Genomic DNA, 17,138 nt, shown 5'->3' with positions numbered 1-17,138 from the left:
CATAATTTCATAATCAAATCTCATAGTTCCTCAATCCCCGAGGGAAATTGGACCTTCCTCTCTGTGGGGAAGCAGAGCATGCTTTTTCCGTTTGCAGACTTGTCCCTCCACATAGGATTACAGGTAGATCAGAGATTAAAGGATGGGTTCCCAAAGAGGCCAAGAAATTCAGTATCTTTTACAAGAGGGCATTTCAGACCCCACTCTGAGGACAGAGAGGGTTGCAAAGAGGCCTCGCTTCTTTTGCTGGAGAAGTCGTATCTTGCTACAAACCCTCTCACTGACTAGAGAGCAGGTTTGGGCTCTAGGACAGGGATTATTCCCAGATCTGAACACATGTGTAATGTGCCATTGAGGCCAGGCCTCAAGATCCACGCCCTCCAGGTTTAGGCACCAGAAGCATATTTCAGAACAGCACTGGAGCACCTTGGCCCCCACTGTGAATATGGATGCAGCCCCAAGAACTAAAAGGAACTAAATGGCTGGACAGCTGCTTGAGCAGCTCTGCAATTTTCTAGCAGGACTGTGATGCATAATCACCTACAGGCCTAATTCCCCGCTTCCAGGTGAGAACTACAATCGAACTGCTGGCCTTGCTCAGTCGCGTTCGTCACTGCCTGGTTGAAATGCATTTTCCTTGCATGGGTTTCCTCCTTTTCAAGGGCGGGTCTATATTTAAGGACCATCAAGGAGGTTCAGAGACCACATCCCTGATGTTTCCTGTTGAGTCCAAGAAAAATAAAGTCAGTAAGGCCTTGCTCCTTTCGATAGTCTACGTTTTCTCATTATTTTCTTCTTTTGTTGAATCCTGCTCAATACCAAGAGGAGCTAAGGTTGACAAAAGGAAGGAGTGATGAACAAGTCTGTTAGAGTTCCGTTTGTATTCCTGTTGTGAAGGATAATCAGCCCTGGTTAATTACCGACTGCTTGTCAGTGTGTAAGTGAGACAGGTTCCCACTGTGAAACACAAGGTTGCAAAAGGCAACCGTCAGAGAGGCAGGGGAGAGGAAGATGAGGACGCTGGTGTCACATCCGGTGCAGGTCTGTCTGCGGCATGCTCCACAGCTAACTGCGTTGTGGCTCATTGCCAGGCTCCTAAACCCACTCCAGCAAAGACAGAACTTTCAGTTAAGACAACGATTAACAATGACCTCCATCCATAGGGCCCTAACGGACAAAGTGCTAATTCCGTCAATGTCCCCATTCACATAGCCTCTGAGAGACCAGCTGCTTCTCACAAGTTGGTTTTACTGGGAGAGGCCTAGAAGATAGTGTAAGTTTCCTCGAGCTTGGGTCCCAGCTGAGCTAGGTACATGGGGGAACACAGTGGGGATGTCTTCAGTATACCTCTCCACGACCCAGCCTTAGGTGCGGGAAGGTCACTCACTTCTCTGACACCTTATGTCCTGCTTCTATGCAATGCTTGTCACTGGAACCCAGGACATTATCTCTGTGGGCCTCTACATTTGCAGCTCTGGCTTCTGGGATACCCATGCATGGCTTCTTTTATCCTGCAAGATCTCCTGGAAGTCATTATATTCTATCTAAATAATGTGAGGTCTCATTGTCCTTCACAGTCACAATTGGAGACCACAGCAAATAGATTGGATACCCCAAGCAGGACATTTATATATGGGATCAGTGGTTTAAAAACAAAAAACTGCCAAATGGCTGCTGTTTCTTAATATCAGAACTGCAGGTGGTCTCCTGCCAGTGTGTCAGGATTTGGCAGGTGTTTCTGGAATGCTCTGGAGCAGGATTCTGCAGGCATGAGCAGAAATAGCGGAAACTGTGCTACCAGCTGAGAGTGGCTTCTATTTTCGGGACATGGAGGCATTGAGAGTTCAAACAAGGGATGGCTCTGGTGTTTTGGATTGACTCTTGCGTTTCCAAGACACTGTACCCTAAGATATTATCCATTTCCTCCTTCAGAGCTGAAGTGATTCTGGGGAGCATCATCAAGAAGAAAGGCTGGAGGTAATGCATTCACTATAATCACTTAATTGCCTTTAAAAAGACATTATTTTGTATTGAGGAAGGGAAAATAAAATTGTATTACAACTGGCCAGGACGTGGTTCCATAGTGTAGCAGTTAGCATGTCTGCTTTACACACAGAAGGTCCTGGGTTCATGCCCCAGTGGAGCCATGGTCCATGGTCTACGGCCATGCCACCCTCAACAAGCCCGATGTCTGTCTGATCTCGGAAGCTAAGCAGGGTTGGGCCTGGTTAGTACTTGGATGGGAGACCACCTAAAAAGACCAGGTGCTGTAGGCATAAAAGAAAAAAAAAAAAAACTGGCCAAAAGTTTGTACAAAACATAAGTCAACTCTTCGTAAAAAAATGATTCACGTGGATTGAAAATAAATACCAGCCAGTTCATTACTTGTGCTTCAAAAATTATTGACTAATCATTAATCACAGTGAATTACTGTGGGGTTGAGCAGATAAGGAGGGAAGGTTCAGGAAGTATTCGTCCATAAAAGAAAGTGACATTTTCATGGCTTCTGATTGCCATTTGTAGTAATTTGGTGAAAGAAGCCAGCTGACAGGAAGCTGATTATTTATACTATACACACATATTTATGAATGCAAAGAAATGATGAAATAAGAAGTCCTTGAGATAAATACCCTAAAGCTTTCTTAACTGCCAATGTCTCGCCTGTGTACTGGGAGCCCTATTCCCTGGCCATTCAAGAAAGTGTTTCATCTGCTATCCTTGAGGGGTCACGTCTCATCCCATCGCCATCTGTAGCCAAAGCGAGTGTGATAATGGATGCTGCAACATTTGTGGGGGCCTGGGGGGGCAGGGTGGCAATCCCTCTCCATTTCACTAAGTGCGTCAACCCCAACGGCCACTTCTTCCCCAGCATGGGCACAGAATCAGGCAAAGCCCAACAAAGACCACTGGACAAGTTTGGGGTCCTATTCTGCTCTGGAATAATATCTGCCGATGGCCAAATAAATAACGGTTCAATAGTATTCGTGAGACAACTATGCAAAGAACTCTGGACCCATGCATATAAAATTGTAGCTTGTATAAAATTCAGTCTAGGAAAAATGGACATTCTCAAAAAGTATAGCTCAAGACTGGTTTTATTATGCCTTTGCACAAAGCGTTTAAATGGAAGGGGAAAGTGGAAGGGTCAAACAGAGCTCCATGTATTCTTACTCCACGGAATCTTACCCTTCACTCTTAGATAAGTGCTTGGTAGGAATAGAGGGCCTTGTGGAAATAGAAAACCAGAAAGTTATGGAGATGTCAACAAATACAGTTTGGTGACCTACTTTCCCCTTCTCACTTATCTTCCTCCCCAACTCCAGGGACTGTAATGATGTTAAAAGAGAACTGTATTCAACCTTAAAAATGGAAAAATATTCAGATCCCCACCCAGACCTCCACTTTGCCTGAGTGACCTTCCCATTCATTACGTTGGTCCATCCATCACTGCCCAAATAGGCATTGTATCAATTTCCTAGGGCTGCTGCTGTAACAAAGAGCCACTAACTGGATGGCTTAAACCAACAGAAATCTATTCTCTTACAGTTCTGGAGGCCAGAAGTCCAAAATCAAGGTTTGGGCAGGGCCATGTTCCCTCTTCCAAGGCTCTGGTGGTTGCTGGTGACTTTGGTGTTCCTTGGTGCAGATACAGCACTTCAACCTCTACCTCTGTCATCACGTGTCATCACATCCCCTCATGTGTGTCTGTGTGTCTTCTTATAAGTACACCAGTCATATTGGATTAAGGGCTCGACACTTTCCAGTATGACCTCATCATAATTTAATTCCATCTGCAGTGACACTGTTTCCAAACCAGCTCACATTCTGAGGTACTGAGGGGTCAGGACTTTTACATATTTTTTTGAGAGACACGATTCAACCCGTAGCAGAGACCTTGGGGGTGAGTCCAGTGAAATCCGCAGCGAGGTCAGGCTGGCAGAGAACACCGAGGAAGGAGAAGTGTCAGTGCAGTAGCTCTTCTCCCCTCGACACCCAGAGAACATTTAGCCATCGCTCTTCGGGGCTTTCAGAGCCTACTGTACACCCACAAGAACTAGATTAACATGCATCTTTCTCAAACTGCCCTTTGGTCTTGCAAATACAAACTTAAGTTATCACCAGGCTGCAGAATATTGATATCAGTTTGCAGCTGCCCCCAGAAGACTGATAAAAAGATAAACCGTATCATCACAGCATGGAGTCTATAAAGTCAGTTTCAACTATTGTACTTGGCTTCTAGTCCCAGGGCCACCGAGTGGCCAGCTGTGCTGTCCAGGACCAGGTACTTCACTTCGATCTCAATTTCCCTACTAGTAAAACGAATGGCATAGCTGTTCATGAAGTGTTATGTTGATAAAGTGATATAAGGTGTGCAAAAGTATTTTTAAAGGCTGCGCTATACCAAAGAAAAACATTCGTGAGATCGCTCCACCCACTCTGAATGCCTCCGCAAGGTCAGAGATAATTTGCCAGGTTGCTGTCTCCTCTCGCCATTCGAATTAGTGTGCACACCCGTATAGACTAACCACTTTCCAGAAAGCCTAACTTTGGAAGAATAAGTAAGTCTGTGGTGGTAGTATCTCAAGAGAATGTGCGGCTTTGGCAGGCCCAGATGCCCTGAATAATCAAGAGGGCTGCATTCATTTTTTATATTATTCCATCCAGCCTTTTATTGAGGCTCTGAAAATGTTTGCTAAAGGAGACCTTGCTCCCCTGTGGCAGATGGCTGCTATGCTAGGTCTCATGAGGTTGATGGATCAATCTAGAAAGTGCACCTTCTGGGGTGTATAATCTCCAGATGCAAATACCTGTAGATTTTGCATTACAGTGATTCAAATTACTTTTCAGGGAATTAACTTCTGTGGTATGGGGTTGCTGACATTTTCTACAAATTTTTCTTACTGCAGCCAAGTTGTCAGAATTGTCACCATCATTCCCCATTGGTTATCATTAATCATACTAGGTTTTATACCTGAGGGCCCTGAGGCATCACTGCTACTACTGATGGAATTATAAATGCCTTATTTCAAATACTCTCAAAGTTTGGTCTTAACCTTTGAATCACAAATGATTGTTTTGTCTAGACCAGCGCAATTGAATTACATTCCTAGAGAAACTAAATTACTCTGAGATCTGCCTCCCAATTTTAAATTATATGACTATAGTTCTCATGACATATTTCTTATTCCACAATTATAATGGCATTTTCTGTCTGTGGGTGTGGTTTTGAGAAAGTAATAAGTTTGCTGACAAGATGTTCACATTTTATTCCCTTAAGCGTAAGGTGGTAAAACTTTGAGTTAAGGATTTTATGATTGTTTTCCTGAAACAACATTTCCATTTAATAAGACACTCAAATAAATTTTATTCCTTTTTATTGACGATTACAAATTACTTCATTGTTCATATTTTCATGTAGACAGTTTCTGCCTGTGAATATGATGGTTGGAAAGGGGAGTAACTCAGCACTGCTGGGTCCATGGTCCTTGGATGGTAGACTTAACTCCAGGAAAGTTCATGCTCACTCACCTAACTTATGTCAGATGCTAAGTGAGTGTTAGTTGGTGGCTGTTTGTTTGAGATACTAAAGCAATCCATCCTTTATGTCCTTCTACTTATGCATCTCCTTTACTATTTCTGACCCTCCACGCCTACCACTTCCCTTCCCTGCGCTACCACCCGCTCACCTATTTGCTGTCACAGCCCTCTACGTCCTCTCACCCCACCTGGTAGAGATCATTTCCATTCAATCTCTTTTTCTGGGATCTGACTTCAAGTCCCCACTTGCCAGCTTCCCTCTGTCCTTATATTTCAGTGACATGAATTAACAAATTTACCTCTTTACCAAATTTTTAAAAATGTGAAGTACAATAAATTCTTTATAACAATAATGTTATAACAATAATATGATTCAGTACAATAACTGGCAATTTGCGTAATATGTCTCTATTTGCGCTTGTCTGTTTAACATACAGGAGGTCCAGCTTGGTCATAACAACCAAACTCTACTGGGGCGGAAAGTAAGTTAAATACCTTTTATTTTCCCTTCTTGACAGGAAACAACTAGTAGTTCATGCTTTTATCTTTTTAGGCAACCATTTCATGTCTAATGTTCCAAAATTAATTAATTTGAAAAGGTTATTTTTTCTCACTGGAAGGAAATAGAAATTGGCCTAAGATTTAATTTTAGCAAGATACCCCCAAAGAAATGTAGTACGAAACATGTGGTCACTTGTAACTAAGTGATTTACAGAGATTTTCGAATACCAATCTCATTCTTAGAACAGTTTCCAAAACAGAGTTTGAATTTTGAGAAAAGAAAATAAGCACACAGCATCACAGAAGAAAAGCTACTCAAATCTGCCCAAACTCAAAGACTTCTGCAGATCACAAAGATAAAAATATCTTGTCCGGCCCCAAGTGTAAGTCTTTGATCATTTCTGCAGAGGACTCTCAAAGTGCCCATCAAAAGGAGCTTCTCATTGGAGAATAACACTCACTGTCAGGCCGCATAAAAGAGAAGTCCTCTCTCTGGTGTGAGACGCACAACAAACGTCACAGGATGAATTGGCTTCCGATGGACCTGTTTGTATTTGAACTGGTACTTACATTACCCAGCAGGACTTAGAAGTCTAGTCTTTTTTAAAAACATGTAAGAAAACATCAAGCTATTCCATATACATTTTCATGGAAATCTTTGGGATTTCCATGAAATCTCAACAACAACAATTCCCACCCCCCACAAACAACCAAAATTTTATTCACCTCTTTATAAACGATAGGCAATACATAGTTAAAAACAAAACTGGAGGCAGAAGCCAGTTTTTAGGAATGTTCTACTAAAAATGTATGTGTGTACAAAGACACACATGTATTTTATTGCTGTTTTGAGACTGTTTATGATGAATCTGAAGATAGAAAGATGAAATTTCGATTTTTATTCCTATTATAGTCTTTATAAAAAGAAAGCAACTTGGTACGTACGAGAAATGTAGATTTAATTTGTTTATGCTCTGATTCGTGGTGACATTGCCTGGTGTTTTTGCAATGGTTCTCAAAACCTTGCCTATAATGAGGAAATAAACAGGAAGTAAGACAATCTGCAAGAACAATTATGCAGTAGTGTACTATGCAGAATATTGTCTAATATACTTATAAAAGATACAAAATCACCAAAGGTAAACGGTAAACTACTATGCTTAAAAAGAGGTTGCCAAAGGTATTGATGTTGAAGAAACATTTCATCAATATTTTAAAACCCAAGGATCACATTTCTTTCTAATTGGCTAGAGCTTGAGAATGATCTGAAAAGGCAAAAGTCCTGGTTAAAAGTTGGTCTTAGGATCCTAATTTAAGGAAAAGTTGGTTGATCGCATTTTAAAAGAAAAGAGTTGTTGATTTCTTTTGAAAGTTAAAAGGCACTTTCAAATTTGCTTCCTTTCTCAGAAGAGCTAATGGCAGTAGCAGCCTGGCAATCTTATAGTAAGCTCACAAACTTATGTCAAGCCTTTTATTTTATGTTTAAAATTTCCTTGGGATTGGTTGGGACAAGGTGGGAAGGTTGAGCCATGTGTCAAATTACATATGGACAGAGTGTGCATGGCTGAGTTGTTATTGCTATGGTGTGATGACAGTCATGGTTAATTCATCTCCTGGGGTCCCCAAAGAAAAGAGACTCAGTGTGTTGCCCACCAGTCTGCAATGGTGCAGAATTTGCCGAGAACAGGGTATAAAATTAGCAACTCTCTAGAATGATTATTCTGTTCTTTTGAAAGAGAGATTTTTAAAAAAGCACACCCCACTGAAAGTCATTTGCTTCTTTTCTTATTAGAGCTGAAACGGAAAGAGGGTTGTCAAGAAAACATATTATTGAAGGTAGGTACTGCTGCTTTCATTTTGTTTTCATCTGTGGGCTGGTGATTCAGGAAAAGTATCAACCAAATAGGTTTAGAACACTTCAGGAGCGGAAAAATTCTCCATAAAAAGAACCACAATCAACCAAGTTTCTTCCTGGGATTGAGTGTAGGGAGTGTAGGGAGAGGAAAGAATGGAAACTCGGAAAAAAGCCAAATTTTCTAGAACTCTTTTCATTTACAGCTATGCTGACATTAATAAAATGCTTCCATAAGATTTTAAGAGTTTTACTGAGATATAATTATATGGGATATAATTTCTTATATTCCATAAAAGTTTACCCATTTAAGGCATAACTACAGAGTTGTGCAATCACCATAATTTAATTTTAAAATATTTTCATCACCCCAAAAAGAGACCTTATACACACTAATAGTCATTCCCTTGCTGCCACTACTTGCTCCCACAGCCCTAAGCAAGTAGATTAGTGAATCTATTTTTGTCCCCATAGGGTTGCCAGTTCTGGACATTTCATATAAATAAGATTGTCCAACATGTGATAGTTTGTGACTGGCTTCTTTCACTTAGCCTAATGTTTATCTATGTTGTAGCATGTATCAGTACTTAATTCCTTTTGATTGCCAAATAAAGTTCATCATATGACTATACCACATTTTGTTTGCCTAGTCATCAATAGATGTACATTTGTGTTGCTTTCACTTTATTGACTATTATACGAATCATGCTGCTATAAACATTTGTGTGCAAATTTTTGTGTGGACCTATGTTAAGACTATTGTACTTTTTAAAAAAGACTATAGATGCATAGGGGAAAAAGTGAAGAAAATTACCACTGGGTAATTGATTCATGGTGCCATTGCTTTTGCTATGGCACTCAAAATAAAGAGGAAATAAAACAGTCTGCAAGAACTATTACATAGTAGACTACTACTTCCCTACTTTACTGTGAAAATTATGAGAATTGTAAGAAATTTTAACTTATTTCTTGCTTATCTATATGTTACAAAAATTTTATACTTAAGTTTTTTCAATAAAGGAAAAAACGTGAAAAGGGGCTGCCATATATTTCCAACATCTTTCTAATAGTTCATGAACTAGTTCATAGAAATCCAAGATTTTATAACTTTAGATTCATGATTAATCATTAAGACAGATAATTTTTCTCCTCTTTAAAAAAAATTTCATTTATGAAATACCAGTCACCAAAAACATAAAATATATTCTAATCCCACCACTTTAAAAATAAAAATACATAAAAAATCCTTCCTTTGCTCACCTCATCTTATTCCACAGTTTGACAATTTGGTGCATATCCTTCCCAACTTTTTCCTATAGTCACACTGACTTATCTATGCAACTTACTTATAAATACAAAAACATATGTATTAAGCCAATGAAATTAAACTATACATATTAAATTAAACTTTACTTTTTTTCTCAACTAAAATAAATTTAGACACACACATACACACCTACACACATGATTTATGGGTTATTTCCAGTTTTTAGTATTATAAAGAATTATACAAATGACTATTCTTATGTAAATGAGACAGAAACTGGAAGTGGCATTGTTAGGTCAAACACTAATGGATATTTTAACACGAAATTATTTTCTAAAAAGAATATAACTATCCGATGGATGGGCTGGGTTTATTTGTCTACTTATGCATTTATTTATTAATGGGTTTGAGCTTTTTTTCATAACTATGTGCTTCTTTGTGGGGAATTTAACTCTTCATATTCTTAGGCTATTTTTCTTTTGAGTTGTTTGTCTTGGTCTTATTCATTTGTAGGAGCTCTTTATGTATTAATGATGTACTCGCTTTGTCAGTTACATGCATTGCAAATATTTTCTCCTAGGCTGTCATATCATTGTGACTTTTTTCTTTCCATGAATCTAATCTAAAAGACAATGTTGAATTTGAAGAGATTCATCTTAGTTTGGAAGTTGGAGGTATTTACTGACTTATAAAGATAACTACATCGAACTACCTTAGACGTGCACTGGGAAAAAAAAATAGTTCCAGTATTCAGTTATTTAATTTAAAATGTAGACTAATTGTTTAATTTATATATATATATATTTTTAACAGTAACAATTATATTTATTTGTTTCCAAAGTCTTTGTTTGAGTTTGGTATTTCTCACTAACTGATTTTTAATATATTTGTAGGCATTTGGGCTTTGAAATCAGGCAAACATTGCTTCAGGTTCCAACTCTGTCATTAATGTAATAATTTGTGCAAATCACTTAACCTCACTAAGCTTCCACCTCCTCGACTATAAAATGGGCTATAAATATTCCTACCTTATGGTATTAATATATATAAACTGAAATTAGATAATTCACATTGAGCACAGTGTTTGTCACATAATAAGCATTTAATAAATTTTATTTTTGTCATCATCCTTATTGTTCTTAATAGTGCAACCGCTACTCACCATTCTATGAATAAGGACACCCTTTACTAAGTAAGTAACATTCCGAGGCTGCCACAATAAATGACCACATTCTAGCACTAGAGAAAGCTTCCAAATTCCTCACCCAAACAAAATCCCTTCAGGCCTTGGTGTCCAATTTGTCATTGTAAAGTCAAACCCACCCTGATTCTCGAAATTTTTTTTCCTGCTCTGCCATTTACCTCCATTACTTGTGTCATCTACCGCAGAGTTTGTCAACAGAAATAAACCCAAGTCAGCTTGTAGTAACAAGCTGAATGAACAGGACATCAGTGTGCTGCCTAGAAATTTCTGTTTTTCTTTTCTTTTTACTCTAATTGATTAAAAAAGATTCAGAAATTGGCTCAAACTGGCGAGCAACAAAGAAATATAAAATCAAAGAGAAAAGGAATGGAGCATGTGTGCTACTGTGCTTTTTCACAAATCTCCATCGCTTCAATATTTACCAATGTATGTGGATAATTTCTCTTTTTTATAGATTGTTTTTTTTCAAGCCTCATACAACTCAACAGAAATACCTTAAATTTTCTCTTGCTTTAAATAAGTCAGAAATTCTCTTAGGAACTAATCTCTCATGATGGATAAACTAGTTCAGCTGAAATTCAAACTGACCCAGATTTAAACTTTAACACAAAATTTCAAACTTTTGAAATTGAAGAATTGAGATCAATTATTATTATGTTATTATTGTTGGTGTTATTTTGCAGTTCATAATTTCAGCCAAAGACAAAAAAATGTTCATGAGTGCAAAAGCGTCAGCAAAAAGAATATTTCTAGGCAGGCTGAAATTAGGGGAATTGAGTGCATTTTGCAGAAAAAGGGGAACATGAGACTTCTAGATCCAAAATAAAGTTTGGATGATTTATAAATCATTATCTTTGGGTTTCATGGGTACTTGTTCTGTGATGAAGGTGATTTTATTCGACACTAGAGATTCATACATACCTTAAATTTGAGAATTGCTCTTAAAGGTAAGACAGAAGCCCAATTCACGTCAAGCTCTGGCCACTTGTGTGCTGGATAACCTTGGCCACCTGAGTTAGTTTATAGAGTGTAAAATGAGCTTTACTTATACATAGGGTAGTTTTGAAAAAATTCATAGAAAAGACCTTTTCAATGAGCCCAAAGTCCTTGACTTAGATCCAATTAGAAATAACATTCTCCTTAGATTCACAGGAGAGGGTAGAAATTTCGCTATTGGATTTATTATATTCATTTAGAATCCCAAGTTCCTCCCAGGCTCTGAAAGTCTATTTATTAATTCAGCCATTCTACAAACATTCATTAAGCCCAAATTTGTGCTTATGTTAAAATTTGCAGATCAAATTTCTTTAGAATCTAACATGAAAGAATAGACATAATTTGGTAAATCATATTGTAAAAATAAATAAATCGTTTGTGTGCTCTTAATGGCAAAAGCTGTGTCTAAGTCACATTGGCTTTTCACGCAAACGACAGTTATGTGATTCAAAACAGAAACTCACTGTTATTGTTTTAGGAGTAAAAAAAGAGAAAACCTGAGAAAGCTCTGCTTGAAAGTTTTTAACGAATGGCAAATGTTAAGCTCTACTATCTGAACTTTTTTTTAAAAAAAAGAAATAATTTATGATTTTGCAATTAAAGAATAAATTTCTTAAATGAATTCATCACAGGATTCCTTCCCAGTATACCATGTTGATAGTTACCCACCAGGATAACCATGTTTCATAATGGGAGATGCAGCCACGTATATTATTCTAATACAGTGCATTGGCTAGAACAGCTCACGGAGCTCAGGGGAACGGTATGCTACCAGTTCGTTATATAATTAAGGATATGATAGAGACAGATGGTCGGCCAGGGAGAGAACTTAGGTCTGGGAGGCAACATTTTTTTAAAGCTAGATAAGAAATCAAATGTGCGGTAAATATAAATGTGTGGTAAACAATACAGCGTATTTGAATAGAACCCTTGCAGAATTCCAAACTACTGATTTCCTTGTTTCTACACAGTTAAACCTGCAACACTGATACCGATTTAGCTATTTCAAGATTCACACATCCACTTAGGAAAAGGCAGGACGACTTGATTTGGTCTGCTGTCATGTGAAAGGTCAAAACAGAAGGATCACCTAGCTCCGTTTCGTCTTTGGACAGATGAGGAAAGGCCCAAAAAGGCTAGGAGACATGAGCCAAGTCATTCAGGCAAGCCCGAATGACTTGGTCGCAAACCCTGAGCTTCACCTGCACATTGACCTCTCCCTGAATGCCAGACTGGTCCCTCTAGCTGCCAAGAGCTCCATGCGGTCGATTCATGTGCTGCTCACACTTACCATGGCTCCCACCACCAACACCAATCTGCTTTTCCCCTGACTTCCTCATCTTACTAACACTCACTTCACTTCTCAAGCCAAAAATCTAAGAGTTAACCTTGATTCTTCTACCTCCACACTCTATATCCAGTACACCAGCATGTCCTGTCATTTCTGCTTATATAATTTGTCCCAAATTTGAACACTTCTCACCACCTTGGTCCTCCTTTCACTTCCCTTCAAAGTCAGAGTAGGGACAGGTGGATCACTAACATGATGCAACACATCATTTCTTATATTCCCACATGAATACACTTGAATCTCTACTTCCCAGAGAAATTTAGAGGTGAGGAATGATCAATACAATGACCTTTATGTCGAGCCTATGCCATTATTTTTGGGTACACATTATTACCCAATGAACAATAAACTTATGCCAGTAGATGCTCTCGATATGCACTGTTAGGTCCCTGGGGTTGAATACCGTGTCCATACATCTTTATATCTCCCAAGTCCAGCAGAATTTCAGGCTCAAATCAGGATTTTGTGCATACTTATGGCATGGAAGAGTAAATGACTTGTCATGGCTGATTACACAGCATTACAACAGGGCCAAGCCAGTCACAGCTTCTTTTCCTACTTACTCTCAGCCCACACTGAGCTGTTTAAAAGAGACACAGAAGGAGAGGGCCATCATCAGAAAGAAGGACATTGTTTCCTGTGCCAGGTATGGGCCAAACTGTCATTTAATGCCTCCCTCCAAAACTAGGGGATCCGGTGAAAATCTCTGGTATTTACTTTGGCACTTCTCATTCTGAACCTTTCCGGATGTGAACACCACTGTTATAATTATCACATTTCTACAGACAATTGCATTTATAAAGGGCGTGACAATGGATTTTATTTGCTCTCTGCAGCGGCAATTCAGTAGCAGTAAGTGCTATTATCCCCACTGCAGATCAGAAAACTGAGTCACACACACAAAAAAAAAGGTGAAATAACCCAAGTGAGATCACACAGCATGCTAGATTTCCAACCTTTCAATACTTGTAACACCCTATTATTTGTTTGTTTGGTTATCCTGTCCTCCCTTACCTCCTCCATACATACAATTGCTTCTAAATAGTAGTTCATATCATAGTGCTTTTTAAGGTAAATTTAATTTCAAGCTGCCCCTTGAGATAGCAGGTAATACCCTGAGTCCGAAAGTCACTGCAGTTTTTGAAGAGCAGGCATTAGCCCTTACAACACCTGTCTGCTCTGATCTCTTTATCTATGCTTCTTTTAACAAGATGCACCACAGACGATCCTTCCTCAACAAATGAAAAGTATTTCCGGAACTATATTCAAGCACTCCATTTTCCTGTCAAAAATGTAATTGTGGCTGGCTGATAAAGCAGTTTGAAAAATCAAGTTTAAATGAGCCAAATTTAAATTTATAAGAGCCTCATTTAACATGCAATTAATTTTATGCCTATAATAAAAAGAGAAAAAACTTCGGTCTTCCTGAGGAATTAAATAGGCTGATAAGGAAATGCTGTGCTTCGTGGAAATGGGATAAAATGACTCTTGAACACTGTCATCCCTGTGGTTGTATAACATTACATACAATACATTCTATTTCAGAAAAGCATTAATTTTACTAAAATTAAATAATTTTTTTGAGTAGTCACAGGAATGTGACCAAATGGTTAGGGTTGAAATGCAGATTATTTCCAGATTTTTTTAAAAGCTTTCTCTCTCTCCTTTATATTACTTCTTAAGTCTTTACAGCTTCTAGAGTTTTGTTTCTCCTCAAAAGAATAAGAAATAATAGAAATGATAGAGCTCAGTTATATTTAAAGTTCTTTGAACTTTGTTCCAATCAGTAAATTGTTGAGGAAAGCTCTGGTTTGCCAACCCATTTATTTCTATTAAAACCCACATGTACCTTAAGATAGAGCCGGTAGTCATTTATTTTTGACTTATACTATTTTTATGTTTTTGATGTGCAATAAATATATCTCCATCCCATTATAAGCCCATTAACTAATCCAATACGTAACATTAATTAGCATTTTTCAAGAAGAAACTCTGAGGCTTTTTATTCTAAACGCTACTTGTGGGAACTACCACATGAGTCCCCGTGCGAGATTATTACTAAGTATGTATTTTCTAGTGGAGGAGTATTGAAATTCTAAGACTGTTTTGTTGGAGACAAAATCAGCCTTTGATGTATTTTTAAAAGGTTTCAGGGGTCAATTAATACATCACTTAAACTAATCCAATGCTTTTTTTTTAAAGCTAATTCTCGAAGGTAACCAAACTTCAACTCTTTCTAATAGCGCTCATACTTTTTGGTTGTTCCTGTTTCCATTCCCAGGATTAAAGGGCTCCCTCCAGAGGCTGCAGCTCGAGTATGTGGATGTAGTCTTTGCAAATCGACCCGACAGTAACACTCCTATGGAAGGTGAGTGAAGAAGTTTAATAGAAACTGTGGAGTTAACGATTCTAGCTTGATGACTTATTCCACTCACAGTAGGAAATGAAATATATTTAGACTGATTGGACTGAATATGAAAAATAAAAACCTTTCCAGTCGATGTCTTTCCAACTCAATATTTACTCTCAAAGCCAATGCTCAGCATCCTGCATCTTCATTATTTTTTCATTATTCTTTTTTAAAGCTGTTGCAGGCATTGGGATTGTGGCTCCTGCTGGGAACAGTGCTCACTTTTTTCCAGGTTCATTTCACTTCTGTGATTCCATCAACTAAAACAATAAAATTAATTGGAAGGAGAGTTTATAACACAGCTATCATCATTTGGGAGTAAGTCCTCTGGGGGGCTTCCTATTTTATAATGACTCTAGGTCTGATTAGTTTCCAATCTGTAGTAACAAGTTTTAAGTAGTACCAAGTGCAGAGGTTTTACAGGAGCCACTATTCGAAATGAGACTGTTGCAATTCGGTTTTTGATTCTCAAGGAGCTTCAACATTTTTCCTTTCTATTAGAACTGTTTGAAGACAATAGTTTAAGCATCTCCTTGTAGAAGCTTTCAGAACATTCTTAAAACCAGATTTTCTTCAATTTACACTTATTTACGGAACCTACCAAGGATGATGGAGAAAGGAGATAGTTTGGGAGGACAAATTAAAGTGAATGTTCTAGTTAATTGAAGTTTGTAATCATATGGATTATCACTTATCTAAGGTGAATAAGAATAAAAATATTTGGAAAAAAGAGAATGTTCTTGTTATTTGAGGTTTATGATATGACCTAGATTTACAAATTTTCAAAGAATTAGAATAATCAACATGAAATTACACCGAAGGTAAAATCGTCCTTGATCGTTCAAAAGGTAGTTCAGGATCTTGTAATAAAACAGATTCCATAGAGATTTATTTTTGCTATTAGGTTATAGAAGTTATAAATAATTGAAATACATATGAATTTCTCGGTAGGCTTCATTTCTGATAAAAAAATGTTATTGAAGTTATTTTCCTTGCCATTATCTTTCAATTACAATGTTTAAAATACATATTTATGTATATAATTTTCTCCTAGAGTTTTCTGCTTTCTTGATTCTGAGTAAATTAGGAGTTTACTACAAAGCAATATCACTGTTGGAGATTCATAATAAGAAATTATCCATGGAAATGACCTAAAAATGCATATTTTTATCAAAGCAAAGAATAAGTGTTTGATGAAGCAAATCATAAAGTTTTTAGTATAAGAAGTGCTTATTGCAAGGATAATATAATGTTACGTTGTTCTCAATGACACATTAAAACGGAGTGTTAAAGCTACTGAGTAAAAGTGTCAAAAAAATGCCATTTAGTGGGGCCTGTGAAAGAATGAAATTGCTTCTCATTTGAAGTGCCTAGTGACTATTTTCCTTTTTGGAAAAGTGTGCTTTGTAATTATACCATATACAGCATAGAAGAACATCTGGATTTTTTAGTCTTTTTTTTTTCTCATTTTGCCCATTCCGTCCTTATCTTTAATTTTAGGAATATAATGTAGGAGTCTTTCAAACAGACAATTGTGTAGTTTGCACTACGTACCTAAAGAAGGAAGAAATTCTCAATTAGGAGCCAAACTACGTGATACTGATAAGATAATAGCATCTGTTGTATAAACACTGATTACGTGTTGAAATCTTTTAAAAGGGTACTTCGACTTGTTTTAAAAACAGAACTGCAGCATTGTCCAGCCTCTGCTGGAATCAGAGAGCATTTATATTTTCCCTGATTTTCTTACAGAAGCTTCCACATAGCAGAATAGGAAGCTATTTTATCATGAGTCATTGTCCAGGTTCATAAATCTAATGAAGAGTGGCAGACAACAGAGATTTGTACTTGTTGAACAGGTCAAGGAACAAGGCTCTGCAGCAATCAACTACCTTATGCTGCAATGTAGTCTGCTCTTCCCACCCCCACCCCACCAGGGGCTGATCCACTCCTACCCAGCCCTTCAGGCTCTGAGTCTTATTCCTCAGGGATGGCTTGCAAGACACACCACAGGCAATT

At 37.9% G+C, this 17,138-nt stretch overlaps 1 protein-coding gene and 1 pseudogene across 5 annotated transcripts in view; both read left to right on the top strand.

Annotated features, from left to right (window-relative positions):
* Nucleotides 1-17,138, top strand: part of KCNAB1 (potassium voltage-gated channel subfamily A member regulatory beta subunit 1) — a 314,248-nt gene that overhangs the window by 249,217 nt on the left and 47,893 nt on the right. For 3 of the 5 annotated variants that reach the window (XM_006908205.2, XM_006908206.2, XM_006908207.2), the window contains exons 5-8: nt 1,933-1,977; nt 5,976-6,020; nt 7,832-7,875; nt 14,991-15,077. In XM_006908205.2, the coding sequence (XP_006908267.1) occupies nt 1,933-1,977; nt 5,976-6,020; nt 7,832-7,875; nt 14,991-15,077 (221 nt within the window). The remainder of the gene's footprint in view (nt 1-1,932; nt 1,978-5,975; nt 6,021-7,831; nt 7,876-14,990; nt 15,078-17,138) is intronic. The other 2 variants (XM_015586496.2, XM_006908208.2) reach the window with 1 other exon arrangement.
* Nucleotides 2,157-2,276, top strand: LOC112476836 (annotated as a pseudogene).

Source organism: Pteropus alecto, unplaced genomic scaffold (genome assembly GCF_000325575.1).
Source record: "Pteropus alecto unplaced genomic scaffold, ASM32557v1 scaffold81, whole genome shotgun sequence".
Lineage (NCBI taxonomy): Eukaryota > Metazoa > Chordata > Mammalia > Chiroptera > Pteropodidae > Pteropus > Pteropus alecto.
This window is presented reverse-complemented; position numbering and strand designations above follow the sequence as displayed.